Here is a 10,303-nt window from a genome sequence, read left to right on the forward strand (position 1 = left end):
TCTTCACAAGAAGCACCTGGAAGAGAACCGAGCATGAGTTAAGAGGCAGACTGGCAAAATAAAACTTCACTAGCATGCATTGAAGAACATGCAGTCCTATGTGGAATTTAATGCTGCTAAAGCCAGAGGCATCAGCTTCCGTGAGACAGTCCTGCTCGAGAGGGATTGTACTGGGATTATTGGGATCCAGCTCTTGTAACCTGAGGTGGGTGCTGGAGCTGCAAATAGGCTGGCAGTAGTGAGAACAGATCTTGCCTCTTCCCCTTGTGCCCTCCAAGTGCTCACAAGGGCTCCCAGCTGTAAGAGTTGGGTTTCCTGCCTGCCTGCAGGTAAGGAACTGGTCAAAAAGGTGACCCAGTCCCATTCTCTGCTCCTTGACCGTGTGCTGCATGTGCCAAAACTCATGAGCTTTCTGGGCCCTGCCGCTTGTGTTGGTGCCTACGAGGCTGTTGATGGTGGTCATGGTCTGTTGCTAGGAGTGTGTCGAGTTGTACAATCTTAGCCCTGCTCACTGAAGTATCTGCTGGCTGAGCAGTTTCACTTTGAGCTCAACTGCCCACAAAAAGTTTGAGTCACTTCCCACTGCCCCTGGTGGGGCAGAGCTTTTCTCTGAAATGAATGAGCTGAGCAAGTACAAACTGGGAGCTCTGCCTTTCCTACTCCTCCTTTCCCCTGTGTGTTGTGCTGAGCAGAGGCCACGTGATGGGGGGTGAGAAGTTTTGGTGGTGCCCAGCAGCAAGCTCTGCTCTTAGCACCCGTGATCTGCCCATCTCTGACCATCAGTTGGTCGTGCTCTCCCTTCCAGTCCCACCTGCCTCAGGCTGGCTCTTCCCACTCAGTGTCCACTGTACTGGTTTGTTTGTATGGCCCTGTGTGCACAACTCTGTGTCTTACTTGTGCTGGAGTTGTTTCTGTTTTTTTTTGTTTTTGTTTTTTTTTTTGCATCTATGATTAGCCAAATAAATGCAAGATCATTTTACTCACTGTGTGCCACGTCCCTTCTGCTGTTCTAGCACAGACGTGTTTTCCTCATCTTCCATTTTAGCCACGGTTTGAAGGAGAAGAGGCTTTGGGGATTTTCTACGTCACCACCTGAAATCATGTCCTGCCCATCAAGGACAGGAGGAGATCCAATCCCAGCCACCACAACGCGTGTACAAAGTTATCTTTATTGAGTGCCAACCAGGAGCCCTCCCAGGCTGGAGGGCTGCTTCCAGATCCCAAAATGTCCTTTCCCCTTCTGCTGCCTTTGCTCCCAGCAGGCTTCAAGAGTTGTGCTGGGCTGGCAGCACACAGGCAGCTCTGCCCTTGCACCCTCCTCTGCTCACACCTAGGCGCTGCTGCTGGTGGCTGTGATGCTGACAGGCTGGTAGCCCGGCTTGTCATCCTGCTTGCGGTAATACATCCGTGCCACCACCACCAGGATGAAGGTCTGCGGGATTAACAGCTGCATGTTCATCTCTGAAAACAGGAAACAGAGATTATTTGAAGGTATTTTCACCAACCATGTCCGCTCCCTGCTGCGTGCTTGAGATGCTTAGCCAGGAGCCAGCACCCCTCGCCCCCAACTCCCAACTCACGCTGTGACCTGGCCTTGGAGGAGAAGGGTGGCGAGCAGGCAATGTTACCGTTGTTGGCCAGGATGCTGAAGATGGCAGGCTGCAGTGCTGTCAGCACCAGGAGAACCTGAAACCAACAGCACCGCCTGTCACGGGGACCCACAAGCAGCCACTGCTCTCAGCAACTAGGCCTGACTCTTCCCCTTGTCACACTGCCTCTCTGGCTGAGAAGAGCTCTCCTCGTGCTTCAGGTGCTCCGTAAGCTGCTGGCTTACCTGGAAGCAGGTGAACTTGGCCTGCATGTTCTGCTCCTTCAGATGCAGTCGTGCCTGTCGGAAGAGGATACCCAGTGCCCACAGCCCAAAGAGGGTGGAGGCTCCGATGACAGTGTTGATCCAGAGTGCCACGCTCTCCGCCGAGATCTGTGGGAACAGCAGCTGGCAGGGCTGCCCTGTCACACATGCCCCTCCCTGTCCTCCACCGTGGCACTCACATCAGCAGGGTTGTAGTTCCCATCAGTGTACAGGACCAGTCCCAGGAAGACAGAAGCTGTTTTCAGGAGGACGTACTGGAAGGTCCCCAGTATAAGCAGCCGAAGCTTTTTCCTAGCGTGGGGAGAAGTTGATTGCATCTCCCTGCCTGGGACTTGTCTCATCCCAGCAGCCCTGCCCCATCCCTTCCTCACCTGCTCATGGTGATGCGGGGCAGGCAGGGGCAGCAGCAGCAGCAGGGCCCGGTGCTCACCACCATGGGCACGTCCTTCAGGGTGCTGAGCACGGCCTCCTTCCCCCCAAAGCCCTCCACCATAACCATCATCATGACATAGAAACAGGTGGCAAAGTACCTGGGAAGGAGGAAAAAGAGGAAGAGGAGGAAGGTGGCAGAAGCAGCCAGGCCCCACTGTCCCAGCTTAGGCCATACTCACATCGTGGTGGCCATTTCCACCACCATCATGGAGCGTGGGATCCACAGCCCGAAGCAGCTGAACACAGTCACGACCTGGAGGAGACATGTGCTGTGCACAGTGCTGTCCTCCATCCCCACAGGGGTTCAGACCCCCGGTGCTGCCCCCAGGCTCAGCTCACCGTAGGGGCTGAGCTGCTCCAGCAAAGGGTCTTCATCTTGATGGGGCAGCTGGTCTTGCGGTAGATATAGAGGGCTTCTTCCACGTAGATGATGACTGACACCAGTGTCAGGATGGTGGCCAGGCCCGTGATGGAGAGTTGGATCATATCCAGCTCTGCCAGAGAGGGGCAAGAACTTGGTTCTGTTGAGTCCTGTCCTGTTCCCCCCTGTCTGGGGTGTGGGGAATGAGACCCAAGCAGCGGCCTTCTGCCACCTCCATCTGTCTCTCATCGCCCTCCTGCTCCCACAGGGGACAAGAGGGGAGCTCCCCCACGCTGCCCACTCCCCACACTTACGCTGCAGCAGCTGCCAGGAGGTGGGTGGCAGGGAGAAGCACGCAGCCGGCACGCTGAAGTTCCGCATCAGCATCTCCACCAGCGGCCGAGGGAACCTGCAGTGAAGGGGAGTGCTGCTGAGAGCAAGCAGGGACACGGAGACACCCAGCCCCTCGTATCACCTCTTCCTCTATGTAACCCAACTCCCACTGCAAAAAGGGGTACAAAGCAACCCAGCAGCATGGGGATCCCAGGCACCCACCTGGGGTCATCTGCCAGCTCTATGGTGGGGTCCATTCTGTCCAGCTCTGTCCCAGCAGCTGCGGGGCTGCTCGGCACTGCGTTGGTTTACTTGTGCTGTCCCCACGCAGGGTCAGAGTCCCGAGGGCAGGGACCGCAGGGAGGCTTTGGTGTCTCATTCAAGTTTAACCAACTCTGGGCGCTCATTGGTGAGGCCTTGGTTCTGGCCCAGCCCCACGAAGTGCCTTGGCCACACGGTTATCGACCTGGGAGGAGTGTCTGTGACATGTGCCATCGTGCCTGCGTGTCCCCAGAGCTTGGTATGCAGGGCTCTGCCTGCCCACCCTCTGGGCACCCCACAGATGGGCTTGGGTGGTCATCCCATGGTGCCTGGGTGCCCTGGTCCCCATGTGCCCCCCTGTTGGGGCACAGAAGGAGTGGGGCAAGATTTGGTGTCACATTGCCTGCCACCCTGGTGCCGCTCTGACCACTAGGCCATGGGAAGCCTGGCAGATGGCTGAGCGTCTGTCTGTCCTTCCTGGCACTCTTGTGGCTTTGCAGGCGCATGGCAGCAGGTGAGAAGTTTGCAAGGACTCAGCTCCCAGCAGTTAACTGAGCACCATGATGCCAGAGTGCAGGGCTGGTACCACTCAGCACTGCTGCTCAGCATCAGCCCCAGACACAAAGTTGTGGCCTGGGGAGGGGGCACTCTGAGCTGGGAATTGGGATTCAGTGTGTCCCTGCCCTGAATGGACTCCTGGGAAGTGGGCATGCTCACGCTCCTGGTGCCCTCCCAGCACCCCAAGGAAAATGAGCTCTGGTATGCAGTGGGCTCCTGCAAAGTTCAGAGTGGCACTCGCACCCTAAAAGACTCCCCAGCACTCGGAACAGGAAGCTGCAGTTGCCATGGGGTGTAGCAGGGATGCAGTAGTTACCATAGGAGTGGAACACAGATTGTTGTGCCACAGCTGCCAGGGAAGGGGATCCAGTCCAGCCTGTGAGGCCCTGCAGCTGCTCTGCTCGCCATGGATCTCCTTGATTCCTTTCCTTTCAGCATCCTCCTGGTCCTGCACCTGCTGGTCTCGTACCCGTAAGCCACTCCACTGTAGCACCCATGGGGTGGCAGAGCTGCCCTTTCACATTACCAGCTCACCCTGCTCCGTGACCACAGCTCTGTGCCCTGTTCCATCCCACAGGTACAGCTGGCTGGCCCTGCACAGCTTGCCACTGGGTCCCTTCTTCACCACCATCCTCCTCATCCAGGCTGCCACCAGTCTGCTGGCATTCAGCTTCTCCAGCCTGGAGTTCCTCCGGACAGGTGGGACAAAAGGATACAGGGGGACGGGGCAGCAGGGGATGGCTCCAGGTCTGGAAGGAGTGGGGTCCCTGTTGTGTCACCTGCAGGAAGGACCCAGAGGGATGTGCTGGAGCAGAGCAGCACAGTGAGGCGGCAGCGCTGCCACCATTCCTGCTGGCATCAATTCCTCTGCCTTTGCTGTGATAGCTGCAAGAAGGTAAAGGACAAAGTGCTGCACACCTCCAGTACATTGCAGCCCCACTGATCGTATCCCACACCCCTCTCCCTACACCCTGCACCCTTTATATGCATACCCAAGTGTGCATGCTGTGCAGAGGGGGCAGTGGGACCCTGGGTGCCCCTGGTCCCAGTGGAGTGCCCCACTGCCAGCACCCCTCTGTCACAGCCCTTCTGCCAGCATTGCCAGGCACCGAGGCAGAACATCAGGTCCCAGCATTGCCCACGGCATCGTTCCACCATCTCCTATTACCGCTGCATCCACCTCCTGTTGACGGTCGCTACATCCCAATCCGTGGCAGTGCAGCTGTCCTGCATCCTCCTCCCGCTGCTCTGCCCCCTGCAGCCCATCACCCTGCAGAAGATCGACGTGTATCCTTGGTGCCAGGAGGCAGAGCCCTGCCCTGACATGCACGTGTCGTGTACCCTGCGGTGCTGTGTGGGCTGTGCGTGCTGGAGCCTGTTCCCTTTGCTGCGCGTATCCCTGGTGCACGATGTGCTCGTGGCTGTTTGTCCCTGACTCACTTTACAGAATCACGGTCACCCTCTTCACCATCCTCTACCTGAACCCTGTCGTGCTCTGGGCCCTCTGGGGCACCCGAGTGCAGCGCACACCGAGGCAGCGGATACGGCCACAGGGCACCAGAGCAGTGGATGGCACCATGACGCATCGATGCTCCACACAGCTCAATCCCACTGTGCAGGCACTTGAGCGCAAGGAGGTACCCACACCACCCATATCATCCCTCTCCATCCCCTCTCAGTGACACCACCTGCACTGAGTCCCCAGCTATCCCCATCCCAAGGGTCACACTGTGCCACTCTGCACTCCCAGGCTTACACCTGCCTATGCTGTGCCCTATGGAAGTCGAGGTGAGTGTGGTGCCCGGTGTGATGCCCCAACCTGCCAGGCACTGTGGGGACTGTCCCTGTCCCACCCTGCCTGGCTGCTTCTGACCAACACCATCAGTACTGAGACCATCGCTACCAACTCCTCCGTGAGCTCACCACCATCCAACAACTGCTCGGTGCTGGCAGTGTGGACATCACCCCATCTGGATGCAGCAATGTCCCAGGAACAGGAGAGCCAGCAGGTAGGGCAGTTACATCCCACAGCCAGCACCAGCTGTGCCAGCAGGATGCAGCGTGCCTGCAATGCCATGTTGACATCTGGCCCAGCCATGGAGATGGTTGTGGAGAGTGCAGTGCAGTGGGATGAATTGGATGGGGCAGCTGGGGGCTTCTCCTCTTGTTTTCTGCCCCCATCCCCGCACAGTGGCCCCAGGGTCACTCACCCCTTCTCCCTACAGCCACTCCTGTCCTCACAGGCTGCTGCCTCAGGTAAAGGCCAGGAGGATGAGCAGGAGCTGAAGGCAGGTAAGCATCCATCCCTTGGTGCAGGCAGGATCCCCCTGCCTGCCAAAAAGCCCTTCTGCACAGAAGGAAAAGGGAGCTCCCAGACACAGCCATTCACCCACCGGTCTCCCCAGTACCTGAAAGCTCAGGAAATCTCAGTCCCATGGGTGCAGTGCTCTGAGGGGCCACCAGCAGCGCTGGCAGGGTTCTGTCTGGTGGGTTAGCATTTTTCCTTAAACAAAACCATTTGGCCCTTGAAAACCTGCCCAAACAAGCTCACCAGAGCCCTCCTGCCATGCCAACGTTGCCCACGCAGCTGTTGGGTCAGCGTTCCCAATACTTGGAAAAGCTCTGGAAATGGAAATATTTGCCTGGGGTGGTTTTCCACCCACCTCTGGCTCCCTGGGTTGTGGTTGGAGCAGGCCCTGAGTCCCAGGACCTTCATCTCCATGCTTTTCTCTTCCTCCCAGAGCCCAGTGCCATGCCAGGTAACCAGGACACCAAGGAGTGACAACCATCAACGACACTGAGGCCAGCTGGCACGCATGGGAAGGCAGTTCATTCACCCAGTGTTCATGCTGTGGTCCGTTTGGATAAACAGGCAATAAACACTTCCCTCCATGCACTTTTCTGCCTGGGACTGTGAGCTGCAGAGTCCATGTGGCTGGGGATGGTGACACCTGCACAGCACCACTGCCCCCACCCCATGGCTTTGGGTTCAGGGCAGTGTCCCCACTCAGCCCCGCCACCGTCCCGGCAGCACCCCACGAAGCACTGGAAGCACGAGGATGGACAAAGCTCAAGATAAACAAATAAAGTGCGGCGACTGCAGCACTGAGAAAGGGACAGGAAAAGCTTTCCCAGGGTGCTGGGAGGAAACCACCGGAAGAGGAAGGCTGGAGCAGGACGGGGGCTGGATCCTGCAGCACACAAACGCTGCACCGTCTGCCTTGCAGTGCAACACCCAAACACCTGCAAAGGTGGTGAGTGCGTGCTGCTGTGGGGTTGAAGGATGCAAGAGGTGCTGAGCCCTAAAGAGTCACCGTGCAACGGTCACAGCATCAATGTGCAATAGTCAGGGTGCCCCTATACCCGGCCTCAGTGCAGAGGGGTGGGGGCCACAGGGCCTGAGCCACACCGCTGATACTGCCCTTGGAGTCCTGCCCATGGGTGGCCACAGATAAAGGTGGTCTGCAGCTCCCTGATTGCCCCTGGAAGGCAGCAGGCAGGGCGGGAGGAGACATCCCCAGGAGATAGGCTTGGAGGGAGCAAGAAGTGGGGACCCCTGGCAGAGCTGCAGACCCCCACTACACATCCCTGCTTTGCAGTGGGGAGCACACCCTGCTCACACAAAACCCAAAGCCCTGCAAACCCACAGGGCTCCCGTGCCTCAGTTTCCCCACTTGTAAAATGAGGAGCGATTCCTGTGGCAGGAGGGCAGAGGCAGCTCGTTTGCTTCAATGCCTGGGGACAGCCTGTGCCAAGCACTATTCGTAGGACAGGGCTGGAGTTTCAGATGCATTTCACATGGGCCACGCTCCTCAAGGTCACCACACGAGGCTCTGCTGCAATCTCAATGCTCTGCTCCAATGGAATGAATGAAGTCATGGAATGTGTGAACGCCTCGCCAGCTCAGTGGTGTCTTCCCAAAGCTGCTTCCAGTGTCAGACTGGATGTTCGGCAGCAGGAAAGCTACACATATCCATATAGGTGTGTGTGTACCTGTGAGTTTATATAATACATAGGTTCTTATACAACGTGTACGTGCTGCAGAGAGCCAGTAGGGGTGTGCCCCAAGGCAGTGTGTCCCGTAAGCTGGTTATCATCCCCACTGGGGCCACAATCATGCTTCCCAAAGCAGTGCCCCAGGGGCCAGAACCAGGACCTGGCCGTGCTGGCTTTGCCCAAAGGTGTCCCGCTGCCCCCAGCACACACTCAGAGCTGCTATTTTACTGTCTCCAGCTGGGAGACAAGGAGGATGGTGGGAGGCAGGGCAGCTCATGGTGGCTGGAAGAAGCAGAGCAGGGGCTGGATGGAGCTGTTCTGCAGCTGGACAGAGGCCATCAGAGCAGCTTTGATGGCTCTAGCCACCCCTTCCTTTTGAACCCAGCCCCACAGATGGGGCACCCGATAACCTCTCCGCCTCCACCATCAGCCGAGCAGCTCCGGGCTCCTCTCTGTCTGCTTTTCCTCCCAGAACACCAGCATCCAGCGGGGCTGTGCTCTGCGTGGCATGGGCTTTGTCACCTTCAAAGGGGCTCGGTGTGGGGGTCCAAAGGAAGCATTGCAGCCAACAAACACACCGAGGCTCTGCTTCCTCCTCGCTCCTAGCAGAGCCAGAGGTTTCCTGCGGGCAGCCCCGAAGAAAGGCGCCTTGTTGGAAAACAGAGGGGCTTTTTTTCTCTCGTGGCCACCTAAAATATCACGTGTCACTGCTGATGTTTGCATTTTGAGAAAGACGAGGTAGAAGCGTGGGCTCCGGGGCATTTTTTTTGGTCGAGAGTTTATTTTCTTACCCGTCTGTCTCCTATTAGGAGCTCGCAGGTGGAAAGGCTGAGGCTTATAGAAAGGCACACCTCATCCCCGCAAATATTCTCTCCAAGAGCCAGCACACACACAGAGTGTTTGGGAAAGGGCAGAGCTGCTTCTGCCCATCCCGCCCCATGGAAGGGTCAGCAGTGGGGAGCACACAGCCAGCCCTGACATTGTCACTGCATGTGTACAACGTGGGCACCGTGACTCTGCATGAACATCGGCACACGCTCGTTTGGCATCACTTAATTAATAAAGCAGCTGCTCTGAGCAGCTGGGACGTGCACAGGCAAAGCAGGGCAGTCTCAAGGCAGGGGTGATCACACCCAACAAAATCCACAAGTGCTGGCTGGAGGGGGGAAAGAGGCTGGGAGGTGCCTGCACCCACACAACAGCCCTAAGGCCAGTCCTGAGACTGAGCAGGGCCGAAGGATTGGTCCCTGCTGACCACTTCTCTATGGCTGTGACTCTATGACTAAACCTCAGGAGGTCAAAACAAATACCGGACAGCTCTGGTCACTGAAAACAAGCTGAGCCTTTTTCCATTGCCTTCAGAAGTTTTTTTAGCTGTTGAGACAAAAACACAAACATTTTTTTTTTTTCCATGCCAAGTCAGCTTCCCCATCAAGCAGCATCCTGGCCCCGCTGCAAGCGCATCCCCAGGGAAGCACATAAGACAGGGACGTGGCTGGTGCTGGTGCCAGGGTGCAGGGCTGTTGCAAGGTAGAGCAGCACACACCAGAAGGTCAGCACACCCAGTTTCCCAGCACTGTGCCTCTTCTCCAGCCTGAGGTTTACCGTTGAGGTGCTTTGTGCACCCAGGGAAAGCAGCACCGCTGCAGGACCTCTGCTTGGAGGCACCAGGTTGTTGTGAATGAAGCCACAGGTGTACCTGCAACAAACCTGCACTAAGCGCCATTGCTCGGCCACGCTCTGGCACGCTGCAGCAGGTAGGCTGCCAGCCAGGGCAGGTTTTGCAGCTGTCAGTAACAGGCAGTTACAAGTAGGCAGAGTTCTCCTTCTCCCTGCTAACACCCACCCCAGTTTAAAACCCTTTCTTTTCTTTGCTTCCATTGCTCAGAGAGATTAATCTGCCTTGCAGCAAGGCTTTCCAGCCGGCTCACAGCACAAAGCAATGCCTCTGATTTTGCAGGGCTGCCCGCACCTGCTCCGTTAATTACCCTGACAATGGCTTCAGCAGCAGGAAAGCCACCGGGACCAAAAATCTGCACAAAGCTGCAGGGAAAGCACCAGCCTGGCCCAGCTGTGCATGGGCTGCAGCAGCTCCGGGTGCAGAGCCATCACTCTGCTCCTGGGAACGACTTTCCCCTGCAGAGCGTGACACGGTGCTGCCTTCTCCTTTGTTGTTTTTATTTCCCCAATTTGGGCTCCTCTTCTGCCAAGAAATTCATTTCAAAACCCCCAAACCACACATACAGGTGGTTAAGTTTAATCTAAAAGCTAACACGCTCCCTTATCTGGGAGGGTGGTTCCCACCGAGCAGCTCTGGCTGCTGCTATCGTTATGCAGCACTACTGCTCTGTGCACCACAGAGCAAATCAGGGGGAAACTCCCAGCTTTACAGCCTCTTCCCAGGCCCTTTTACAGTGAGCAGAGAGGGACTTTTGCCCCTTCCTATAAAGGGACACGGGGGGCAGGTGGGAGCTGGTTGCTGCGGGTGA

The 10,303-nt window shown here is 57.1% G+C and overlaps 2 protein-coding genes across 3 annotated transcripts; one reads left to right on the plus strand and one right to left on the minus strand.

Annotated features, from left to right (window-relative positions):
• Positions 1 to 1,152: 1,152 nt before the first annotated feature.
• On the minus strand, positions 1,153 to 3,364 carry SLC51A (solute carrier family 51 subunit alpha). The gene is made up of 9 exons (XM_052686944.1): positions 3,222 to 3,364; positions 2,981 to 3,075; positions 2,645 to 2,799; positions 2,485 to 2,558; positions 2,245 to 2,403; positions 2,053 to 2,164; positions 1,835 to 1,981; positions 1,581 to 1,686; positions 1,153 to 1,461 (listed from the first exon to the last, which is right to left on the minus strand). Exons 1-9 carry the CDS (start codon positions 3,254 to 3,256, stop codon positions 1,331 to 1,333), a joined length of 1,014 nt encoding a protein of 337 aa, XP_052542904.1. The 5' UTR covers positions 3,257 to 3,364; the 3' UTR covers positions 1,153 to 1,330.
• Positions 3,365 to 3,462: 98 nt separating this feature from the next.
• LOC128082619 (uncharacterized) lies at positions 3,463 to 6,817 on the plus strand. 2 transcript variants are annotated; one of them, XM_052686942.1, is made up of 9 exons: positions 3,463 to 4,289; positions 4,396 to 4,517; positions 4,604 to 4,713; positions 4,915 to 5,105; positions 5,266 to 5,455; positions 5,569 to 5,606; positions 5,704 to 5,827; positions 6,044 to 6,110; positions 6,560 to 6,817. In XM_052686942.1, exons 1-9 carry the CDS (start codon positions 4,225 to 4,227, stop codon positions 6,598 to 6,600), a joined length of 948 nt encoding a protein of 315 aa, XP_052542902.1. In that variant the 5' UTR covers positions 3,463 to 4,224; the 3' UTR covers positions 6,601 to 6,817. The 2 variants fall into 2 exon arrangements, with proteins under 2 accessions (XP_052542902.1, XP_052542900.1); XM_052686940.1 differs by having other exon boundaries at positions 3,463 to 4,517.
• Positions 6,818 to 10,303: the final 3,486 nt, after the last annotated feature.

The sequence above is a fragment of the Tympanuchus pallidicinctus genome, unplaced genomic scaffold, assembly GCF_026119805.1.
Source record: "Tympanuchus pallidicinctus isolate F22 unplaced genomic scaffold, pur_lepc_1.0 scaffold22, whole genome shotgun sequence".
Taxonomy (NCBI): domain Eukaryota; kingdom Metazoa; phylum Chordata; class Aves; order Galliformes; family Phasianidae; genus Tympanuchus; species Tympanuchus pallidicinctus.

Coding starts and splice junctions, on each gene's coding strand:
- LOC128082619 (XM_052686940.1), top strand. CDS start 4,106: ATGGGGTGTAGCAGGGATGCAGTAGTTACCATAGGAGTGGAACACAGA. Junction 5,106..5,265: donor ACCCTGCAGAAGATCGACGT/GTATCCTTGGTG, acceptor CTCACTTTACAG/AATCACGGTCACCCTCTTCA. Junction 6,111..6,559: donor TGAGCAGGAGCTGAAGGCAG/GTAAGCATCCAT, acceptor TCTTCCTCCCAG/AGCCCAGTGCCATGCCAGGT.
- SLC51A (XM_052686944.1), bottom strand. CDS start 3,256: ATGGACCCCACCATAGAGCTGGCAGATGACCCCAG. Junction 1,687..1,834: donor CCAAGTTCACCTGCTTCCAG/GTAAGCCAGCAG, acceptor TGTTGGTTTCAG/GTTCTCCTGGTGCTGACAGC. Junction 1,462..1,580: donor CTCCAAGGCCAGGTCACAGC/GTGAGTTGGGAG, acceptor TCCTGTTTTCAG/AGATGAACATGCAGCTGTTA.